The 25406-nt window shown below is 35.9% G+C and overlaps 1 protein-coding gene across 6 annotated transcripts in view; it reads right to left on the reverse strand.

Annotated features, from left to right (window-relative positions):
• The window catches only part of PPHLN1 (periphilin 1), a 199037-nt gene that overhangs the window by 171602 nt on the left and 2029 nt on the right, over positions 1–25406 (reverse strand). For 5 of the 6 annotated variants that reach the window (XR_012470211.1, XM_074194718.1, XM_074194716.1 and 2 more), the window contains exon 2: positions 9795–9822. The exons of the other annotated variant lie outside the window; for it this stretch is intronic. Coding sequence is in view for 4 of the 5 variants with exons in the window: in XM_074194718.1 (XP_074050819.1) it covers position 9795 (1 nt within the window). In the remaining variant the exon portion in view is untranslated. The remainder of the gene's footprint in view (positions 1–9794; positions 9823–25406) is intronic. 6 annotated transcript variants of the gene reach the window in all.

Genomic DNA, 25406 nt, shown 5'->3' on the forward strand with positions numbered 1-25406 from the left:
ATGAGTGAACCTTCATTCTCATCAGAAATGGCTGAGTGCAAGATGAACAGAACCAGAAAAACACTGTACACACTAACAGCAACATGGGGGTGATGATAAACCTTGGTGGACTTATTCCTCCAGGGAAACAATCAGGGACAATTTTGGTCTGTCTGCAATGGAGAATACCATCTGAATCTAGAGAAAAAATTGTGGAGTTTGAACAAAAGACCAAAGACTATTCTTCAATATTGAAAAACAATTTTTATCTTATTATGTAATTTTGCTATCTCTTATACTTTATTTTTCCGTCCTTAAGGAGATGATTTCCCTCTCATCACATTCAACTGAGATCAATGTACAAACCATTGTAAAGACTTTGCCAATGTAAAGACTACCAGAATGCCTTCTCTGGGGGGATGGGGGAGGGAAGCAAGAATGGGGGAAAAATTGTAAAACTCAAAATAAATAAAATCTTTCTTTAAAAAATGGCTCAGAGGGGCGGCTAGGAGGCGTAGTGGATAAAGCACCGGCCCTGGAGTCAGGAGTACCTGGGTTCAAATCCGGTTTCAGACACTTAATAATTACCTAGCTGTGTGGCCTTGGGCAAGCCACTTAACCCCGTTTGCCTTGCAAAAACCTTAAAAAAAAAAGGCTCAGTGAAGAAATAACATAGATACTCAATAGGGTATTGAAAGCTATCTTACCCGAGGTAAACACAAGAGGAAAGGGATGGCATAAGGGGGATGGGGGGGGTAGGAGATAAAAAGAGAGGGAAGATCATGGGAGAGGGCAGTCAGACACAGCACACTTCTGAGGAAGGACAGGATGAAAGGAAAGAGAAAATAGAATAAATAGGAGTGAGGAGAAATACAATGGAGGGAAATAAAGATAGTAATGGCAACTGTGGAAAAATATACTGAAGCAACTTCTCCGATGGATTTATGATGAAGAAGGCAACTCATCCCAGAGACAGAGCAGACAGGATCTGAACACAGACTGAAGTACACTATTTTTTTTTCTTCTTACTTCATTTTGCTTAAGGTTTCTCTATTTTGGTGGGGAGGGGTTTATGTTTACTTTCACAAAAAGATTATTGTAATAACATAAAAATAAATAAACCAAAAAAAAAAAAAAGGAATTCAAGTCATTCCCCAATTGAATAATGGTCAAAAGATATGAACAAGCAGTTTTTAGATGAAGAAAAAATGCTTTAAGTCATTATTAATTAGAGAAATACAAAATAAAACAACACTTCACACCTATCACATTGGTTAATATGACAGCAAAAGGAAATGGAAGGGGCAACTAGATGGCACAGAGGATAGAATACCAACCCTAGAGTCAGGAGAACCTGAGTTCAAATCTGACCTCAGAAAGTTGATAATTACTTAGCTGTGTGACATTGGGCAAGTCACTTAACTCCACTGCCTTGCCAAAAAAGTTTTTAAAAGATATGGGGAAACTGAACACTAATGAACTTTTGGTTCTGCAAACAATTTGGAACTATGTCCAAAGAAACTTTAAAAAAAATTTCTTTAAAAAATAATCTTTGGGACTTACGGCCAAGATGGTGGAGAGAGGACAGGCACAGTTTTAAAGTCTCCTGATCTCTTCCCCATCTATCACATGAAACAAACTTCTTAAAAGAAATCCGACCCACAAAACCCAGAAAGAAAAGCCAGGAGAAAGAACATATACCTCAGGATTTGTCTCCAGCAGCAGCTTGCGGAATTCAGGCAGGTGAGTCTGGGCTCAGAGGGAGGATCAGGCCCAGATCAACCAGATTAACAGCTGAATTGGAGCCCGGAGTCTGAGGGCCCAAGAGCCGGACCTGCTGGATCAGCGGTGGGGCTAGATAGCAGGGGCTTGAGTCAACTAGGGAGCAGAGGCACTGGTGTTGGTGCTGTCTCCCAGGAGCTTGCGGAAAGGGCTGGGGGGAGACTTCTGGTGCAGGAGAGCTGGGGACACCATCCCTGGGCTCCACTGGTCTGAGGAACTCAGAGTCCCATTACAACTCAGACCTCCTCCAAAACAAACAAATGCAAACTTAATTCTGCCTCAAGCCCAGGTGTGTGAGCAGAAGAACCAGCCCAGGTGATGAATGACCTCAGGCCAGGGTAAAGCCCACCACTGATTTAAGGCAAAAGAATTCAATAGCTCCAATTCCTCCCTTCAAGCAAAGGGAGAAGGCCTCAGCCAAGGTCAGAGACACTCCAGAGAAAGCAACCAACATCTCCTACAGGCCAGCCAGAAAAACTGCACTCAGTGAGTAAAGCCTTTAGCATACCAAAGCCCTGTGAACCACCCCTCCCCAACTCAGGTCTTAGCAAAAAGAAGGGTCAGCAGAAAGGTGGATCCATAGAAAAATTCTTAGAAGGGAAAGAACCTAACTGAGAGAGACCTGGAACCTCTCAGGAGAATATGATCTGGTCTTCAGCACAGAAAGACTTTCTTGAAGAAATAAGGAAGGAGCTTAAAAATGTGGGAGATACAATTAATACCTTGCAACAAGAAAGCAAAACCTTAGAAAGTACAATTGGACAAATACAAAAGGAGAATAAATCTCTCAGATCATCAATTGGACGAATACAAAATGAGAATAAATCTCTCAAATCATCAATTGGACAAATACAAAATGAGAATAAATCTCTCAGATCCTCAATTGGTCAAATGGAAAGCTCTTTCAAAAGTAGAATTGACCAATTGGAAAAGGAGTTGCAAAAGGTTAATGAAGAAAACTCCTCCCCCCAAAAAAGAATGGAGTCTACTGAAACTAATGACTCCATGAGACAGCAAGAGTCAGTTAAACAAAATCAAAAAATAGAAAAAACAGAAGAAAATGCAAAATACCTCATCAACAAAACCACTGACCTCGAGAATAGATCCAGGAGGGGCAACCTGAAAATTATAGGACTTCCTTAAAACACTGAGGAGAAAAAAAGCCTGGACTTAATATTACAGGATCTAGTGATGGAAAACTGCCCTGATCTCATGGAATCGGAGGGCCAAAGTAGTAATTGAAAGAGTACATCAATCCCCACCAGAAAAAAGATCGTAAAATGAAAACACCAAGGAATGTTGTGGCCAAACTCCAGAACTATCAGATATAAGAGAAAATCCTGCAAGCAGCCTGAAAGAAACAATTTAAATGTCAAGGAACCACAGTAAGGATCACGAAGGACCTGGCTGGATAAACATTAAGAGATTGAAAGGCCTGGAACAAGATATTTCGAAGAGCAAGGGAGCTTGGAATGCAGCCAAGAATCTACTTACCCCGCAAATCTGAGCCTTCTTTCCCAGGGAAAAAGATGGACATTTTAACGAAATGGAAGAATTCCAAAAATTTCTGATGAAAAGACCAGAGCTAAACAGAAAATTTGGACATCAAACAGGAGGTTCAAGAGACACATGGAAAAGTAAAAAAAGGGGGGGGGCAGTAAAAGGGGAAAAAAATGCTAAGCAGTAAGTTGAAACTGGCTATATCCCAGCATGGGGGAAAAAAAGAATCTCATAAATCTTGAGAATTGTAACTCTAACAGAGAGAATATACCTAGCCAGAAATGATGGACATTCGTGACCTATCCATGAGACTGCTATCTAATGGGCTGTAACTGGCTCTAACCCCACTTTGGAGAAAGACTCTAATAACTCTCAGGAATTTTGACTCTATTCGATAGAATATACTGAACTGTAAGGGATAGACACTCAGAATTTTCTCTGACTTACAAAGAATGATCTAAAAAACACTCCCTCCTTGAAAAGGGGGGGCAGAAAAGAGACAGGAGGAGGGAGGGGATTGAAAGGGGTAAATCTCATTACACTAAGAGGTACAAAAACCTATGGTAATAGAGGGAAAGAAGGGAGCACATGAGAAACACCTGAATGTTCTTCTCATCAAACTTGGCTTAAAGTCAACCTACACATACTCAGTTAACTTAAAAAAACATCCAACATTTCAAGTATTAAAAGGGGAAAAGGGGAGGGGCGATGGTGAAAGGGAAGGGGAGGGGGGAAGGGGAAATAACAAAAGGAAGGGAAGGGAAAAGGGGAAAAAGGGAAAGGGGAAAGAAAGGGGAGGGGGTGATATAGGAGGGCAAACACACTGAAGGGGATGGTATTCAGAAACAAAATACTGTGGAATATGGACAAAGCTGGGGAAAGAGGGAAAAATACAAACAGAGGGAAGACAGCATGGAGGGCAATAAAGAATTAGTAACCATAATCTTGAATGTGAATGGGATGAACTCTCCCTTAAAACGAAAGCAAATAGCAGAGTGGAATAAAAACCAGAATCCTACAATATGCTGCTTACAAGAAACTCATTTGAAGCAGAAAGATACATATAGAGTAAAGTTAAAAAGGTTGGACCAAAATATATTATGCTTCAGCTGAAGTAAAAAAAGAAGGGGTAGCAATCCTTACCTCAGACAGAGCAGCAGCAAAAATAGATAGTGTTAAAAGAGATAAGGAAGGAAACTATCCTCCTAAAAGGTACCATAGACAATAAAGTCATTTCAATATTGAATATATATGCACCCAGTGGAACAGCACACAAATTCTTAGAGGAGCTGAAAGAACTACAGGGAGACACAGACAGCAAAACTCTACTAGTGGGGGGCGGCTAGGTGGCATAGTGGATAAAGCACTGGCCTTGGAATCAGGATTACATGGGTTCAGATCCAGTCTCAAACACTTAATTACCTAGCTGTGTGGCCTTGGGCAAGCCACTTAACCCCATTTGCCTTGCAAAAACCTAAAAACAAACAAACAAAAAAAAACTCTACTAGTGGGAAACCTCAACCTCCCACTCTCAGATATAGATAAATGGAAGCATAAAATAAACAAGAAAGAAGTTAAGGAGGTAATTAGATTGTAAGAAAATTTAGATATGCTAGACTTATGGAGGAAACTGAACAGGGATAGAAAGGAATATACCTTGTTCTCTGCAGTACATGGAACTTATACAAAAATTGACCATGTTCTAGGACATAAAAATCTAATGATCAACTGCAGAAAGGTAGAAATAGTGCATACATCTTTCTCAGATCACAATGCAATAAAAGTCATGTGCAATACTGGGCCAAGGAGATATACACCCAGAACAAATTGGAAACTGAATAACCTCATTTTTAAAAAAAAGAGTGGACCAAAATACAAATTATAGAAAGAATTAACCATTTTATCCTAGATAATGATAATAATGAAACAACACAACAAAACCTATGGGATTCATTCAAAGCGACTCTCAGGGGATATATTATAGCTCTAAATGCTTACATGAATAAGCTGAAGAAAGAGGAAATCAATGAACTAAACATGCAACTAAAAAAATTAGAGAAAGAACAAATCAAAAATCCCCAATTAAATACCAAATTAGAAATTCTAAAAATTAAAGGAGCAATTAATAAAATCGAAAGCAAAAAAAATTTGAATTAATAAATAAAACCAAAAGGTGGCATTATGAAAAAAACAATAAAATAAACCTCTGGTCAATTTCATTTAAAAAAAAGAAACCAAATTGCTAGTATCATAAATGGAAAAGGTGAACTCACCACCAATGAGGAGGAAATTAAACTAATAATTCGAATTTATTTTGCCCAACTCTATGCCAATAAATTTGAAAATCTAAGTGAAATGGATAAATATTTACAAAAATATAAGTTGCCCAGGTTAAATGAAGATATTAAATACCTAAACAACCCTATCTCAGAAAAAGAAATTCAACAAGCCATCATTGAAATCCCTAAAAAAAAAAATCTCCAGGGCCTGATGGATTCACAAGTGAATTCTACCAAACATTTAAGGAACAATTGGTTCCAATTCTATATAAACTCTTTGGAAAAATAGGGAAAGATGGAACTCTGCCTAACTCTTTCTATGAAACCAAATATGGTGCTGTTACCTAAACCAGGAAGAGTTAAAATAGAGAAGGAAAATTATAGACCTATTTCCCTGATGAATATAGCTGCAAAAATCTTAAATAAAATCTTAGCAAAATGATTACAAGTTATCACTAGGTTAATACATTATGATCAAGTAGGATTTATTTCAGGAATGCAGGGTTGGTTCAATATTAGGAAAACTGTTAGTATACTCAAATATATCAACAACAAATCTATCAGAAATCATATAATCATATCAATAGATGCTGGAAAAGCTTTTGACAAAATACAGCATCCATTCCTATTAAAAACACTAGAGAGTATAGGAATAAATCAACTGTTCCTTAAAATAATTAGCAGTATCTATCTGAAACCATCAACAAGCATTATATTCAATGGGGAGAGGCTAGAGGCATTCCCAATAAGATCAGGGGTGAAACAAGGGTGCCCATTATCACCACTACTATTCAATATTGTATTAGAAATGTTAGCATCAGCAATTAGAGAAGAAAAAGAAATCGAAGGAATTAGAATTGGGAAGGAAGAGACAAAACTCTCACTCTTTGCAGATGACATGATGGTCTACCTAGAGAATCCCAAGAAATCATACAAAAAACTACTAGAAACAATTAGCAATTTTAGCTAAGTTGCAGGTTATAAAATAAACCATCATAAATCCTCAAATTTTCTTTATATGTCTAGCAAGATACAGCAGGAAGAGCTAGAAAGAGAAATCCCATTCAAAGTAACCTCAGACAATATAAAATACTTGGGAGTCTAGAATCTTTTTGAAAACAATTATAAAACACTTCTCACACAAATTAAATCAGATTTAAATAACTGGGCAAATATCAACTGCTCATGGGTAGGTAGAGCTAATATAATAAAAATGACAATTCTACCGAAACTAAACTATCTGTTTAGTGCCCTACCAATTAAAATTCCAAAACATTACTTTAACGAGTTAGAAAAAATTTTAAGTAAATTCATATGAGGAAATAAAAAGTCAAGAATTGCCAGGAGCTTAATGAAAAAAAGTGTAAAAGAAAGTGGCTTAGCCCTACCTGATCTAAAATTATATTATAAAGCATCAGTCATCAAAACTGTTTGGTATTGGCTAAGAAATAGAGTGGTGGATCAGTGGAATAGACTAGGTGTAAAAGCAGGAGATGATTATAGTAATCTGCTGTTCGATAAACCCAAAGAGTCCAGTCATTGGGATAAAAATTCCCTCTTTGATAAAAACTGCTGGGATAATTGGAAGTTAGTGTGGAAGAAACTTAGATTAGACCAACACCTAACACCCTTTACCAAGATAAGATCCAAATGGTTACAGGACTTAGACGTAAAAAACAATACTATAAGCAAATTAGAAGATCAAGGACTAGTTTGCCTGTCAGATCTGTGGAAAGGAGAACAGTTTATGACTAAGGAAGAGTTGGAGAACATCACCAAAAACCAATTAGATGTTTTCAATTACATTAAATGAAAAAGCTTTTGCACAGATAAAACCACTGTAACCAAGAACAAAAGAAATGTAGTAAATTGGGAAACAATCTTTACAACTAATGATTCTGACAAAGGACTCATTTCCAAAATATACAGAGAACTGAGTCATATTTTTAAAACAAAAAGCCATTCCCCAATTGACAAATGGTCAAAGGATATGCAAAGGCAATTTACAGAGGAGGAGATCAAAGCAATTCATAGCCATATGAAAAAAAGCTCTAAATCATTAATTATTAGAGAAATGCAAATTAAAGCTTCTCTGAGGTACCACCTCACACCTCTCAGATTGGCCAATATGACCAGAAAGGATAATGATCATTGTTGGAAGGGATGTGGGAAATCTGGGACATTATTACACTGTTGGTGGAGCTGTGAACTCATCCAACCTTTCTGGAGAGAAATTTGGAACTACGCCCAAAGGGCAACAAAAATGTGCATACCCTTTGACCCAGCAATACCACTACTGGGTCTATATCCTGAAGAGATGAAGAAAAAAGGGTAAAAATATTACTTGTACAAAAATATTTATAGCAGCCCTATTTGTGGTGGCAAAGAATTGGAAATCAAGTAAATGTCCTTCAATTGGGGAATTAGCAAACTGTGGTATATGTATGTCATGGAATCTTATTGTTCTATTAGAAACCAGGAGAGACAGGATTTTAGGGAAGCCTGGAGGGATTTCCATGAACTGATGCTGGGTGAGATGAGCAGAGCCAGAGGGACACTGTATACCCTAACGGCAACATGGGAGTGATGACCAACCTTGAAGGACTTGCTCATTCCATCAGTGCAACAATCAGGAGCAATTTGGGGCTGTCTGCAAAGGAGAGTGCCATCTGTATACAGTTAAGGAATTGTGAAGTTTGAACAAAGTTCAAGAACTATTCCCTTTAATTTAGAAAAAAAACAGATGTCTTGTTGTCTGATCTTGTTACCTCTTAAAATTCTTGTCTCTTCTCTAAGGATATAATTTCTCTCTCATCACACCCAATTTGGATCAAGGTGCCAACATGGAAACAATGTAAAGACTCACAGATTGCTTTCTGTGTGGGGGTGGGGGAGGGAAGTAAGATGGGGGAAATTGTAAAACTCAAATACAATCTTTAATAAAAATTTTTTAAAAAAGGACAGCAATAAGATGTTCTGGAAAGAGTTTAGGACTCAGAATAAAGATATTTGAGTTTCAAAAAAAAATAACCTTTGATTCAGCAATATCACTACTAGGCTTGCATCCCAAAGAGATCATAAAAAATGGGGGAAAGACTCACATGTATAAAAATATTCATAGCAGCTCTTTTTTTGTATAGAAGAAAAATTGGAAATTGAAGGGATGCCCATCATTTGAGGAATGAGGTATATGAATATAATGGAATATTACTGATCGATAAAAAATGATAGGCTAACATATTTCAGAAAAAACTGGAAGGGCTTATGTGAACTGAGGCTGAGTGAAGAGAGCAGAACCAGAAGAATATTGTACACCTTAAAAGCAATATTATACAATGATCAACAATAACAGACTTAGCTCTTCTCAGCAATACAGTGATCAAAGACAGTTCTAAAGGACCTGTGATGGAAAATGTCATCCACATCCAGAGGGAAAACTATGCAATCTGAATGCAGAACAAAATTCACTGTGACTTTTTAAAATTTATTTTTTGCTTTTTCTTTCCTTCTCATAGTTTTTCCCCTTTTATTCGGAATCTTCTTTTACAGTGTGACTAATATGGACTTAAGTGTAACAAGATAGTAAATGTATAAAGCTATATCAGATTACTTGCTGTCCTAGAGTGGGAGAGAGGGAAGATTGGGAGGAAGAAAACTTTACATATAATTGGAAAAAATAAATAATAATAAAAGACTAACCGGATAGAAAATAAAGTAAAAACTAAGTATATAATCAATGTTATTTATTAATGAATGTGTAAACAAATATGCATATTTTTGTTTTCCAAGAGATACTGTTTTAGGAGTATGAGGTACACTGGATGAACAATATATATTTGATAAAAAAAAAAGTAAATATTTGTTGAACTGAATAACAAGAATGAGAAAACAAGAAAATATGAATATTTACCTTTTTATTAAACAATCTTCAAGAAAATACAAAGGAAAAAGGATGGGTTTCTGATAGGAAAGTTAGTTTAACTAAAACAAAGATTATCAAATACTTTTCCTTCCACATCTAAAAGTTTTAGAGAAAATTTAAACTTTTTCCAAAAACAGCTTTATTTTCAAAAAGTGGGAAGATTATGAAAACACTTAAAAATCTAACTTTAAACTAAACATCAATAAAACTTACAATAATCCTATAACTTTGAATGAAATACTAAATACTATGATATGAATAAAAACCACTAAAATATTAAAAATGAATTTGGTTATTGTCACTCGCTTCCCCGTATAAATAAGAGCACTTACTTCTATCTTTTCAGGAACCAACAAGCTCCTGTAGAGAAAAGAAAAAAATAAAAGATTTAAACAGCTGTTTCTAATGCAAAAAATTAAACAGTTAATATAAAAAAGTCACAAATATATATAGATATAGATAGATAGATAGATAGATAGATAGATAGATAGATAGATAAAATGAATATTGCCTTAAACTCCCTAGCACCAAAAACATAAAGCAGGATTTTGGCCCTATTACACCATTTGTAATGAAAATAAATGAGAAATAAAATTAATAAAATGAATCTAAGGCTATAAAACTAAGAATATCAACTATATTAAATATTCTACTATTGATGAAAGGTAAATGTCATCTTAATATATTCAGCTTCAAGTAAGTCATGCCTAATATTTTATTTACTATCACTCAAGCCCAAAAATGATTCCATGATAATATTACAAAATTACCAATTAACTTTGTACCTCTCCACCTCTATTTTGAACATAGAATTGTCTTAAGCAGACAAATTATTAAATCTCATGCTTTTACAAAGCATTATAAATTTCTTTTCAATAGTCAATAAACATTTATTAAGCACCTACTTTGTGCAGACACTGTAATAAGGACTGAGGATACAAATACTAAAAAAGAAAAAGTCTGCCCTGAATGAATTAACAACGCAATGATGGGGCAGGGTAAGGAAGGAGAAAAACACAAAAGAAAGCTGAAATGGGAGGGGTGGAGAGGGTACCCACTGCAAGGATCTGGTAGACAAGTCAGGCAGAGAAAATACATAAGATGAATAATAAAACTAAAAATGACCACATAAAAATGTGTTCCAGATGACTAACAGTAAGAGAAATGGGATTCAAAACAATTTCACTTTTTACCACCTACCAAAATAGCAATGGTGAGAAAAATAAACAAAAAAATCTGTGTTGGAAGGGACTGTGATAAGAGTAAGCAAACTGATTGATGTTATCAGGGTGGAGCTATGAAGTGGTCCAAATATTCTGGGTTTCAACTTGGAATTATGCAAGAAAAATGACTCAAATGTCCATACTACCTCACTGAGCCATACCATTACTGGACAAATACATCAAGGAAGTCCACGAAAGATACAAATAATCAAAGAACAAAAATCTTTATAGATATAGCAAAATACCTTTAAGTTTTATATTAAGGGCAAATGGTTGAAAACACTATGGCATATGAATACAAAGTAATATTATGCAGTGAGAAATCATGAATTTAGAATCTGCAAAAGATTTGTATAGTCTAGTACAGAATCTAGGAAAACGTGTATGGTCTGACACAAAATAAAATAAGCAGACAAAAGAGAATATGGATGACTACAATCATGTCAACAAATCAGAGAAACTCAAGAAATAAGAAAGTGGCTATAGAATCCAACCCCTATAATATAAATATATTTTTATGTAAATACATTTTAATATTGCATTTTTATTTTTGCTAAATTTATTTTGTTAAATATTTCCCAATTACATTCTTGTCTTTTTATTTTCAATAGTATTTTGTTTTACCCCAATTACATATTTTGGGAAATTTTGCATTCATTTTTTTATATTTATATTATTTGATTTTCCAACCACATGCAATAGTAGTTTTTAACCAATCATTTTTTTGCAAGGTTTTAGTTTTACATTCCCCCCTTCCCTTCCACCCCTCCCTTGACAGAAAGCAATCTTTACATTTTATAACCATGCTAAGCACAGACCCATTTTTGATCATGTTGTGAGAGAAAAATCAAATCCAAATGGAAGAAAGAAAACAAGAGAAAAAAATGACATAATACGAAAAACAACTTTTTAAAAATTGGAAGACAGTAAGATTTGGTCATCATTTAAACTCCACAGTTCCTTTTCTGCATAGGTATAATAGTTTCCATCACAAATCTTTTAAAATTGTCTTTTATTGGGGTGGCTAGGTGGCAAAGTGGATAGAGCACTAGCCCTGGAGTCAGGAGTACCTGAGTTCAAATCCAGCCTCAGTCACTTAATAATTACCTATCTGTGTGGCCTTGGGCAAGCTACTTAACCCCATTTGCCTTGCAAAAAGCTAAAGAAAAAAAATGTCTTTGCTGTACTGAACAAGTCCATCATGATTGATCATTATCCCATGTTACTATTTTGCTTTGCTTTTTTTTTTACTTTAAATTTATTTATTTTGAATTTTACAGTTTTCCCCTAATTTCGCTTCCCAACCCCAACCCCCACAGAAGGCAGTCTGTTAATCTCTCTCTACCCTCTTTCCATGATATACATTGACCTAAATGTGATGAGACAGAAATCATATCCTTAAGGAAAAAATAAAGGTATAAGAGATAGCAAAATTACATAATAAGATAACAGATTTGTTTTTCAAATTAAAGGTTAACTGTCTTTGCTCAAACTCCACAATTCTTTCTCTAGATACAGATGGTATTCTCCATTGCAGATATCCCAAAATTGTTCTTCTGTTCTGCTCATCTTGCTCAGCATCAGTTCATGCAAATCCTTCCAAGCTTCCCTGAATTCCCATCCCTCCTGGTTTCTAAAAGAACAATAGTATCCCATAACACATATATCACAGTTTATTAAGCCATTTCCCCAAATGATAGATATTCACTCAATTTCGAAATCTTTGCCACCACAAACAGGGCTACTATGAATATTTTTATATAAGTGAGGTTTTCACCCTATTTCATGATCTCTTCAGGGTATAGACCCAGTGGCAGTTTTGTTGGATCAAAGGGTATGCACATTTTTGTTACCCTTTGGGCATAATTCCAAATTGATCTCCAGAAAGGTTGGATGAGTTCACAGCTACACCAACAATACATTAATGTTCCAGATTTCCCATATCCCTTCCAACATTGATCACTGTCCTTACTGGTCATATTGACCAGTCTGAGAGGTTTGAGGTGGTACCTCAGAGATGCTTTAATTTGTATTTTTTTAATAAATAATGATTTAGGACAATTTTTCATGTGACTATGGATTGCTTTGATTTCCTCATCTGTAAATTGCCTTAGCATATCTTTTGACCATTTGTCAATTGGGGAATGGCTTGGTTTTTTGTTTTAAATTTGACTCAGTTTTCTGTATATTTTATAAATGAGTCCTTTGTCAGAAGTACTAGTTGTAAAAATTGTTTCCCAATTTACTACATTTCTTGTGATATTACAGTGGGGGTGGCGGAGCCAAGATGGCGGCATGAAGGCAGCAGTTCCTGGGAATTTCTTCCCCCTCAAACTCCAAAAGTCAACACATTATGACTCTAGCCAAAATTTAGAAGGGCAGAACCCACAGAAAGACTGAGTGATACATTTTCCCAGTCCAAGATAACTTAGAAGTTCTGCAGGAAAGGTGTGTTTCACCAGGACCAGGGGTTGGAAAAAAGCCGAGACCACAGCCCACTGCAGTCCAGCCCAGCCCAAAGATCACAGGCAACAGCCTGAAGGGGCTGGGAGAGTACTCTGCTACACCAGAATGAGTGTGGAGTAAGGAGCACCAGCCACAGAACCTGCAGCGAGAATCTGGAGAAAGCAGCCTGCACCCCCAGAGACAATAAGGGAAGTCTGCAGAGATTTCTCTGCTCTTCCTCTGGGTAGGACTCTGAAGCTAGCCTACACTCAGATCCAGGTTGCAGTTTGGGCTTCTATACCAAGTGATCTTAGTTACAGTGGTTTTGTCTGTGTAAAAGCTTTTTAATTTAATATAATAAAAATTATCTAGTTTGTTTTTAATGATGTTCTCCATCTCTTCCTTGGTCATAAACTGCTTCCTTTTCTATAAATCTGACAGGTAAACTATTCTTAGATCTCCTAGTTTGCTTATAATATTGTTCTTTATGTCTAAATCCTGTATACATTTTGATTGTTGTTGCTTTGATAGCTTTGATAGATCTGCACATTTCACTCAGCATCAATTCATGTAAGTCTTTCCAGACTTTTCTGAAATCCCAACGCTATTGATTTCTTATAGAACAATAGTGTTCCTTCACATAGTTATACTTCAATTTGTTCGTCTATTCTCCAATTGACGGACATCCCCTCAATTTCCAATTTTTTGCCACTACAAAAAGAGCTTTTGCATTCAAGTTTTCTTTTTTTATTTAAGGCAATGGGGTTAAGTGATTTGCCCAAGGTCACACAGCTAGGTAATTATTAAGTGTCTAAGGCTGGATTTGAACTCAGGTCCTCCTGACTCCAAGGTCACTGTTCTATCTCTTACACCACCTAGCTGCCTGATTCCTTGTTCTTCTAATTTGTTTATGTTATCACCCTTTATGTGTGAATCATGTACCCATTTTGACATTATCTTGGTACTCTGTATGAAATGCTGATCTCGACCTAGTTTATATCATCCTATTGTTTTCTAGCTTTCTCAGCAGTTTTTAATCAAACAGTGAGTTCTTACCCAAAAACCTTTGATCTTTGTCTTTCTCAAAAACTAGATTATTGTCATTTAGTACTGTCTTGTATAATTAATGTGTTCTACTCCACTGATCTACCCCTCTATTTCTTAGTCAGTGCCAGATATTTTGGTTGATTACTGCTCTCTAAACTACTTTGAGATCTGGTATTGCTAGGATACCTTTAGTTGTATTTTTAAAATTAATTTCTATGATATTCTTGATCTTTTGTTCTTTTTTTTAAGGGCTGGGATTTCTAGCTCTATCTAATACTTTTTTGGTAGTTTAATTAGTATGTTCCAACCCATATATTTTTGATAATGTTCTGTTCTTCAGCCATATCTAACTCTCTGTGAACTCAAGAACGACAGCACATCAGGTTCTTCTGAGCCAAGGAATTGAGACAGCATAACAGTGTATAAACTTCAAGTGCAGAAAAAGAAACCACGAGACCCCTGAACTAGACCTGAGAGGAAGAACAAGTGCCATCTGGTAGTTCTGTGTCAAAGGTTGCAGGGAAATTAAGAAAAATGGAGACTGACTGGAGGTCATTAGATTTGGCAGTTCTAAAAGATCATATTGGTAACTCTGGAGAGAGCACTTCAGAGTGGCATACTAATGTGCCTTATCATTGTCTCCCTCAAAAATCTTATGCACCCAGTTCCTCAACTTATTCCCCAAGACTTACTTCTCCATCATGTACAAAAATGATCATATACTTGATCTTCTAATCAAGAATTCCAAATTTCCCTTTTTTGATTTTATTTTATTAGCATTTCACCTCTCCTTCTGCCTTCTCTTAACAAAACCTACTCTGTCTACACTAGGACCTCCAATCCCATGACCCCTCAGTTCGCTTCTATGCCATTCTCCACAAACTCTCTCCCCTTTTGTTTCCAATCTTAACTCTGTGGTGAACTAGAAAGCAGTTCAATTCTTCACTATCCTCTACTCTTGAATCCTTTGGGTCCTTTATCTTTTCTCTGACTTTGCCCTGCCAAGCTTCAGTCTTAGATTACACACTTCATAGCTGCTGCTGAAGATAGAGAAAGTCATACAGCAATTCTGACTAGGCCTCCTACACAGTTAAGACAAGCTCAACTACTACTTTCCTTATTAACTCACAATCACTCTTCCATATAGCTTCTAAAGCAGTTCTTCCAAACCTTTTCATCCCTTCTCAAACATCCTATGGCTCCCGGTCCCCCCAACCCTATTAGCTGAGAATCTTGCTTTATATTTTACAGAAAATATTGAAGCCATTCACCAACAGCACCCTCATATCACTTAGATGCCATCTGTCAAGATCTCCTCCTTTACCCCTCTTTCATTTATTTACTTTTTATTATATTATTATTATTTATTTTAATTATTATTATTGTTTATTCCCTACCAAAGTTGGGGTACTCCACCTGACAAGCAACCTAATTCTACCCATATCCTCCAACAAAATGCCCATCTGTTATCCTCTCTCTAAAAACTTATCTTCAATATCTCCCTCTTTTTTCTATTACCTACATTTTCATGGCTGCTCCATCCTCAAAAAACTTTCACTCTATCTTTCCATTCTCATTATCAACCTATATCAAGACTTCTATCCTTTGCTCCTTGAAAGCCCCTTGAAAAAGTCACCTACATGGACCAGTGGAATAGACTAGGTGTAATTGCAGGAAATGATTATAATAATCTGCTATTTGATAAACCTGAAGAATCCAGCTATTGGGATTAAGAATTCCCTCTTTGATAAAAACTGCTGGGAAAATTGGAAGTCAGTCTGGAAGAAACTTAGATTAAACCAACACCTAACACCCTATGCCAAGATAAGATCAAAATGGATACAGGATTTAGACATAAAAAATTATATTATAAGCAAACTAGAAGAACAAGGACTAGTTTACCTGTCAGATCTATGGAAAGGGAAGCAGTTCATGACTAAGGAAGAGATGGAGAACATCACTAAAAACAAACTAGATGATTTTGATTACATTAAATTAAAAATCTTTTCTATAGACAAAACCACTGTAACCGAGATCAAAAGAAATGTAGTAAACTGGGAAACAACTAGTATTTCTGACAAAGGACTCATTTCTAAAATATACAGAGAACTGAGTCAAATTTTTTAAAAAAAAAGCCATTCCCCAATTGACAAATGGTCAAAGGATATGCAAAGGCAATTTACAGATGAGGAGATCAAAGCAATCCATAGTCGTATGAAAAATTGCTCTAAATCATTACTTATTAGAGAAATGCAAATTAAAGCATCTCTGAGGTACCACCTCATAACTCTCAGACTGGCCAATATGACCAGAAAGGACAATGATCATTGTTGGAAGGGTTGTGGGAAATCTGGGACACTAATACATTGTTGGTGAAGCTGTGAACTCATCCAACCTTTCTGGAGAGCAGTCTGGAATTATGCCCAAAGGGCAACAAAAATGAGCATACCCTTTGATTCAGCAATACCACTACCAAGCCTATACCCTGAAGAGATGATGAAAAAGGGTAAAAATATCCCTTGTACAAAAATACTCATAGAAGCCCCATTTGTGGTGGCAAAGAATTGGAAATCAAGTAAATGTACTTCAATTGGGGAATAGCTTAGCAAACTGTGGTATATGTATGTCATGGAACACTACTGTTCTATTAGAAATCAGGAGGGATGGGAATTCAGGGAAGCCTGGAGGGATTTGCATGAACTGATGCTGAGCAAGATGAGCAGAACCAGAAAAACACTGTACACCCTAACAGCAACATGGGGGTGATGATCTACCTTGATGGAAACACTCATAGAGAATACCATCTGTATCCAGAGAAAGAACTGTGGCGCTTGCACAAAGACCAATGACTATTACCTTTAGTTTAGTACAAAAAGACCTGAAATTGTCTGATTGCTATCTTGCTATCTCTTATACTTTGTTTCTTCCTTAAGGATATGATTTCTCTCTCATTACATTCAATTTGGATCAATGTATACCATGGAAACAATGTAAAGACTGGCAAATTGCCTTCTGTGGGGGGTGGGGGGAGGGAAGTAGGATGGGGGGGAATTGTAAAACTCAAAATAAATAAAATCTTTTAAAAAAAAGAAAAAGCCACCTACAATAGATACCTCTACCTTTTTCCCCCTCACCCCTTAAATCCATACAATCCAAAAGTTAACAATGATCTCTTAGTTTCCAAACCGATGGCTTTTTCTCAATCCTCATTCTCTTCAAATTTTCTGCTGCATTAGACATTATTAATCACTTCTTAGTTTGGAGAGACCACTCACTACTGTTCTCTTCCTTTGTATATAAGAACCTTACTCTCTTTTTTACTAGATTATCATCCCGATCACACTCTCTAATCACAGGTGTCCTAAAAAGACTCAGTCCTGGGTCCTATTCACTATGTTGCTTACTGAATATGGATTTATAATATTTATTCTGATGATTCTCATACCTAATCCTGCCCTGAACTCCTTACAAATATCTCACTGGATGTACAAAAGATAGCTGAAATGCAGAATATCCAAAATAGAACTCATTGTCTTTTCCCCTAAATCCTCCTCTCTTCCTAACTTCCCTGCTCACTATTGAGTGCATCATCAAATTCCCAATCCTTCAACTCCTAATCTAAGCGTCATTCTTAACCACTCTCTTATCTTCCATGTGCACAGATTTCACCTTTGCAAGATCTCTTAAATATAACCTTTTTTTTACTGTGATATTGCCACCCACCTATGCAGACCTTCAAAACCTCAAACATGGACTACAATAGCCATTATCTTCCATTCAGCTGCCAAAGTGACTAAAGCACATCAGACTGTCTCATGACCAGTCATTGCCCCCTCTGCTTTACTCAATAAGATCCAGCAGCTCTCTTATACCCTCCGTAACAATTACAAGATGGGGGCGGCTAGGTGGCGCAGTGAATAGAGCACAGGCCTTGGAGTCAGGAGTACCTGGGTTCAAATCCGACCTCAGACACTTACTAATTACCTAGCCTAGCCGTGTAGCCTTGGGCAAGCCACTTAACCCCATTGCCTTGCAAAAACTAAAAAAAAAAAAAAAAAAAAAAAAAAAAAAAAAAAAACCAATTACAAGATCTCCTATTGGTGTTCAAAGCTCTTCATAAACCAAACTCCTCTTTCTCCCCCCCCACCCTGCTTCCACCTTCCAGTCTTCATACCTTACTCCCCACCACATAGTCTAATTCAGTGATACCAGAATCCTTGCTGTGAGCCACGTACAAGACATTCTGTCTCTTGGCTCATTCCCAATATATGTATATTTACCAATAAATTATAGATACTATTATGTCAAAATATACTGTAAAAATATATATTATAATCTCAACTGCATTTTCATTAAAACAAGGCAATCATTCTATTCACCCCTAATTGATTTGTATTACATCACACTAAGTAGCTTATTGAAATCTCATCTCCCAAGTCTCCCACTGCACTGAAGAACTTTACTGAAATATTTGAGACCACTTAATGAGATCTTTCCCTGTTCTCCTCCTCCATAACTCACCTCATTCAGATACCTTCCTCTAAGATCTTCTAAAAGATGGTCTTTCTTGCCACAGATATACCTCTCTATAAGCCCCCACCCAATTCCATTTCATTCCCAGCTTTACAGCCAACTTGCCCCACTATCTTTCTCTTATCTCAGTCACTCTGATCTAATGACTCCTTCCCTGCTGCATGCAAATATGTTCATGTCAAAAGGAGGAATAAAGACAAACTTTAAAAAGGTAAGCATGAATGAATAATGATAAAGGACTAAACAAAAAGAAAGAGAAGGGAAAGGAATAAGCCTTTATATAGTACTTACTGTATGCCAGGTACTGTGCTAAATGATTTATAAATATTCTCTCTCATCTCAGCAGTCCAGAAAGCTAGGTCAACTGCATTAGACTGGCTATGGACTATATTATACCCATCCAGAGGAAGAAAAACAAAACAAATCAAAACACAAAAAAACCCTTCAGAATCTGATGAGCACTTCATAAAAATTATTTATGTAACCCTTTTTCTTAATCCTAATTCTTTATACAAAAAAATACTAATCTGTAAACATGTTTATCAAAATATGTATGTATAATGCTAACTTGACTGTTCACAGCTGAGGGGAGGGGGTGGGAAGGGAGAGTAGAAGGAAATTTTGAATTTAAAAATATGCATGTGCATATGGATGAAAATAAATAATAATTAAATTTAAAAATTAAAAAAAAACTAAGCAGCCATCTAAAAATAAATAAATAAATATTATCTCAGAACAGCTAGGAGGCCCAGTGGATAGAGCACTGGCCCTGGAGTCAGGAGTACCTGAGTTCAAATCCAGCCTCAGGCACTTAATAACTACCTAGTTGCTTGGTCTTGGGCAAGGCTTTTGCCTTGCCAAAAAACCCAAATAAACAAACAAACAAACAAATAAATAAATAAAGTTTCATTTTATCTTCAAATAATTCTAAGAGGTAGATGCTATTATTGCCTCCATTTTTTTCAGTTGAAGGTGACTTTCCCAGAGTCACACAGCTAGTAAATTTCTGAGAAGGGATATGAACTTGGATCTTCCTAAGTTCAGGTCCAAGTGTTCTATCCACTACACTCGGATGTCATATGTATGTCCCCTCTAGGTCCTAACATCATCAAGGGTCACAAAGGGAGTCTGATTAGATTATATCTGAGAGTGATTCTTTTATATCTTAATGATCTTTTTGGGGGGGAGCAAGGGGTTAACAAGGCAATGGGGTTAAGTGACTTGCCCAAGATCATACAGTCAGTAATTATTAAGTGTCTGAATCTGAATTTGAACTCAGGTCCTCCTGACTCCAGAGCTGCTGTTCTATCTACTGCACCACCCAGCTGTCCCTTTGTCTTAATAAATTTAAGAAAAGAGTGAAAAGAAAAACACAAATACTTGAGGGATGTTACAAACAAGGAGAAGGGGGTGATAGCACCAGATGATACTTGAACCTCACTCTCACCTGAACAAGTTTAAAAAAGAATATATACACCTGCACAGACATACACAGACACAGACACACAGACACACAGACACACACACACACACACACACACACACACACACACAGGCATATACATACTTACAAGCACAGAAATACATTTCATTCAATAGGGACATAGAAAGGAAGGAGAGGAGGGAGGAGAAATTGGAGGGAGGGATTAATTAAAAATTAAATTAATTAAAAACTAAATTAATTAAATTTAATTAATTAAATTTAATTAAAATTAATTAAAAACTAAAGATGTACCAAAAAGTTCTTTCTGAGGTGAGAAAGACTGGGAATCTTGGGGGTGTTCATAATTTGGAGAAACAAGTTATTCCAATCACATAAATGTGATAGAATACTATTTTGTTCTAAGACAATATGAAGCCTAGGAACACTTAACATTATTAGCTGATACAAAGTAAAGGGAATAGAAACAGGAGAACAATTTATATGATAATATCAAAATGATAAAGACAAACAATTCTAAGGAATTTAGGAGCTCATATTAAGCACAACAACCAACATTTACTCCAGAGGACTAAGATCACATTTGTACCTAATATGAGAGATAAATTCAGAATATAGAATGAAACAGACACACACACATATATACACACACACACATACACACTCACTGACAAAGTCAATGTGGATTTTTTTTTGGTTTACTATACATGTTAATAATGGGATTTGTTTTATTTAGTTCTCAAGTTAAGGGGAGGGATTTGGGATCAAAGAGTAAAAAGGCTGGTTGAAAAATATCTATGTATATATAGGTATGTAGTAGAATACACACAGACACATTCTCTCACTCTGTCATTTTTAGGAAGTCTGAGGAGCCTTCCCTGCAAAATTCCTAAAAAATTTCCAAGAGAATGCTGAATCCCAATGAGAAAATCCAAGAAAAAAAATTCACAGGGGTCATTTTTCCAGCCCAAATCATCATATTTGAAGCAGCTTGAGGTCTGAGGATATAATTCTGGATGGGAGTGTGCCACAAGCAGGGTATGCCAATATAGGAAGTGGCTGTATATCTGGGTAAAATTACAAGTATCACCTGGCATCTCAGTTGCTTACTATCTAGTTTTAAACTCAGAATAGATTGAGGAGACCAGAACTCACAAATGGTACTCTGTAAAAGGAGTAGTAGTAGGTCCTATTTATGCACCTATCAAGGAACAGATTCATTAGCACACAGCAGTAATGTGACTCAGATCTCCAGAGGAAAACTGGGTCTCACTTCAAGCCTTTAGTTCAATCTGAAAACTACAAAAGAAAGTAGCTGCAGGACTAGCCCAGCAGACCTTCCCTCCCAAAATGCAGAGCCCAGGCTTAATGTCATGTCTGAAGTCAAGAAGTAAACTGGAAGAATGAGCAAACAAACAAAAAAAAAAAATCCCAACATAATGAACTATTATGGTAGCAGGGATACTCATGACACAAATGCAGTGTCTCCAAAACATGTATGAGCAATGCTTCAAAGAAAAACACAGATTGGGCACACACTCAATAAGAATTTGGGGAAAAGATAAAGCAAGAGTTTAAAAGATATTAAAACCTTTTGTTTTGTTTTTATAAAAGCATTTGAAAAGAAATTAGGAAAAAAAATGAATCATAGAAGAATTAGAATTAGCCCAGCATAAGAGGTACAAATGTTTCTCATCCTAACAAACTTCCTGAAAATTAGACCAAATAGAAGCAAATATTTCCACGAGAGATCAAGACATATTAAGACAAAGTCAAAAGGCTGAAAAAATAGGAGCAAATACAAGGTATCTCACAGTAATAAAACTGAGTTAGAAAACAAGAAGAAAAACAATAATGAATGGACTATCTCAATGCCATGACCAAAAGAAGCCTAGCATTAACATTTCAAGAAATCTTTTTAACTATTTTTAAAACTGAAATACAAAATAAGAAAAAAATAGTCACACATAACACCTAGTCACACATAACACTTGACACTAACTAGGTGTGTGACCCTGAGCAAGTCACTTAACCTTGATAACCCATCCAGGGACATCTCCAGTTGTCCTAATCCATTATCTGGTCACTGGATCCAGATGACTCCAGAGAAAGTGAGGCTGGTGACCTCCTCACTCAAATAAAATTCATGTGTTTGTCATAGCATCACCTCCCTGATGTCAAGGTTTCTTCGAGAATGAAGACATATACATACATATATTCATAACTATATTTGGTTTTTGTGTCTCTTACTTTTTATAACATTTTCTGAAAGAAACACTCCTCACTCCTCCACCTTACTTTTCCACTTGCTACCTTGTCCTCCTATTCCTTAACCTACCATTCTTCCAAGAATCCCTCCTTTACAAACCCTTCTATACCTCCTTCCCCAATGATCTACACAGCCTTTTATATACACTTTATTCTACTTTCTCACCCTCTAATACCTTCCTTATCCCCCCCTTTTATTTTTCTGAATTTTAAAAGATTTTCACAAGCTCACACATCAATGTAATTATAGATATGTATGTGTTTGTGTTTGTATTTTCCTCTTTAACCCATCCCTCCTGGGTGTAGGTTTCCAGAATTACGAGCTCTCCTTCCCCATCTAATCCCTCTGTATCAATTCTTCCTCATTTGAATACACCTCTTTTAAAAAATCTTTTCCTGGGGCAGCTAGGTGGCACAGTGGATAAAGCACCAGCCCTGGAGTCAGGAGTACCTGGATTCAAATCCGAGCTCAGATACTTAATAATTACCTAGCTGTGTGGCCTTGGGCAAGCCACTTAACCCCACTGCCTTGCAAAAACCTTAAAAAAATAAAATAAAATAAAAATCTTTTCCTTTTTACTCATTAGAACCTTTCTTTTCAATTACCCAATTGCTAATAACAATCTTAGACATAGTTTACATTTCCATGAATAAACAGTAAACAATTTGTCCTTACTGAATGCCTTATTCAGTTCCATGTAACTAGTTTTTGATATTTACCTTTTATTTCTCTTGGATCTTTTATGTCAACTTTTCCATTCAATTCAGGGGATTTTTTGCAACAAAATCTTGACAGCCTAGCAATTTAATGAATATTCATTTTTTGTTGTTCAAGATTATGCTTAACTTTGTTGGATATGATATTTTCAGCCACAACTCCAATTCTTTTACTCTTCAATATACAGAGTTCCAAGACCTACAGTCTTTTAATGTAGATGCTGCTTGGTCTTGTTTAATTCTAACTGTGGCTCTCCTATATTTGAACTGCTTTTTTCTTGTTGGCTCTGAATATTTTCTCCTTAACCTGAGGGTTTTGAAATTCTGCTGTAATATTCTTATGAGTTTACCTCCTGGGATCCCCTATCAGGTGGTAAATGGTGATTTTTTTTTCTATTTTTTACTTTCCCCTCTTGTTCTTAATATTTCAGCACAATTTTCTTTATTTCTTGTATTTTTGTATCAAGATTCTTTTTTAGATCAAAGCTTTCAGGTTCTGTGATTATTCTTATGTTTTTCTTCTTTAATCTGTCCTCCAAATCAGCTGTTTCTCATATGAGTGTTCAGATTCTCCATTTTTCATTCTTTATAAAAACAAAATATATTTTGTTTTATTATTTCCAATAACTTCACCAGCTACCCCTTGCCCAATTCTAATCTTCAGGGAGTCATTTTCTTCCTTAAGGTTCTGGATCTTCTTTTCCAGTTGGTTAACTTTCTTTTCATAATCTGGTGGAGTAGGTCAGAAAAATTTCAAGATCTACAGATTTCCACCATTAACAAGTCAAAAAAGCACTTCAAAATGAACATAGAAGAACAAAAATAAACAAGAATTGGGACAGAACAGTAGACCTCCTGGAACAACTAGAGAAGATCTAAAGAAAGATAAATGATGTGTAAACATCTCCAGGCTAGCTCCCTGAAAAGGAAGAGAGGGGAACCTCTGCAGTTAAGAGTCACCAGGCCCAGTTATGCAGATGAGACACTGTTCTGGGCAAGAAGGAATAAGCACATGCTGAGTGAGTGTGGAAGCAGTGAAATGAGATGATGTTAGCTGGGAACCTTACTAGAGGTAAACAGAACAACAAGTTGCTAAAAAAAATTTTTTTTTTTTACTTAAAAATGAGTAGGTAAAGGAGAAAGAACCCAACCCATAGGCAGTTACCATGGGTACAGAAAAGACCTGGGTTCATCTTCAGAGGAAGATACTAATGGCTAAAAACCTACAAAAGATATTAAAAATCAGATAGATTAAGGAAAAACTAAAAAAGAATCTAAAAAAAACAAGATCATTTCAAAAAACTTAAGAAAATTGCTCAGATCTCTTAGAACCAAAAAGCAAAGAGGAAATATAAAAAAATCCACCTTTCAGCTCTTGATAGAAATATAAAAATGAAAACCACCAGAATCATTACTACCTATATAGAGAGGTTCCAGGTGAAAGAAAAAAATCCTACAAGTAATCAGAAACAAAGAATTCAAGAACCAAAGAACCACAGTCAGGATAACACACAATATAATCATACACTCATACAGGCAAGAAAATTGAAATTTTAAACAAAATAGAGGATTTATTAATAATTCCTGATGAAAAGACCAAAGCAGCATAGATACTTTAAAATTCAAACAGAGGAGTTAAGAGGAACATAAAAAGGTAAATACCTTTTTTTAGGATAAACTGCTTATATTCAATATGAGGAAATGGTACAATGTTCCTTCTGAACCCTAACATCAAGGGTCAGACAGAATTGAATTAAACTAGGCCTAGGAATGATTTTTGTCTTGATGATCTAAAAGAATGGAAAGAAAGGGAAAAAGGAATAGTGAGGGGAAAGGAAAAAAATGATTAGGGAAAATAGTCTTACATAATTGTACACAAGTATAACTTTTATAAATAAGGTGGGGAGAGCAGCTAACACTTGAACCTCACTTTCATCAGAACTCACTTTCATCAGGTCACAACTGAGCACAGAAATAGTTCATGCAATAAGAAAATAGGAGGGAAAAGGGAAAAATGTAACCAGGAAGGGAATTTAAGAGAGGGATTAGCACTAAACAAAACAGACTTTAGGTAAGAAAGAATAAACATTTTTATCTCTTTTTGAGATAGCAAAGGAGGAATCTGAGAGGGTATTCAAACTAAGGGACAGTGGAACAGATTGTAGTATATAAAAATAATTCAATATTGCTGTGCTATAAGAAATGAATTTTGAGAAACTTGGAAACCTTTGCAGAGTGAAACAACCAGTAGAACAATTTATAAAACAAAA

The sequence above is a fragment of the Macrotis lagotis genome, chromosome 7, assembly GCF_037893015.1.
Source record: "Macrotis lagotis isolate mMagLag1 chromosome 7, bilby.v1.9.chrom.fasta, whole genome shotgun sequence".
Classification (NCBI taxonomy): domain Eukaryota; kingdom Metazoa; phylum Chordata; class Mammalia; order Peramelemorphia; family Peramelidae; genus Macrotis; species Macrotis lagotis.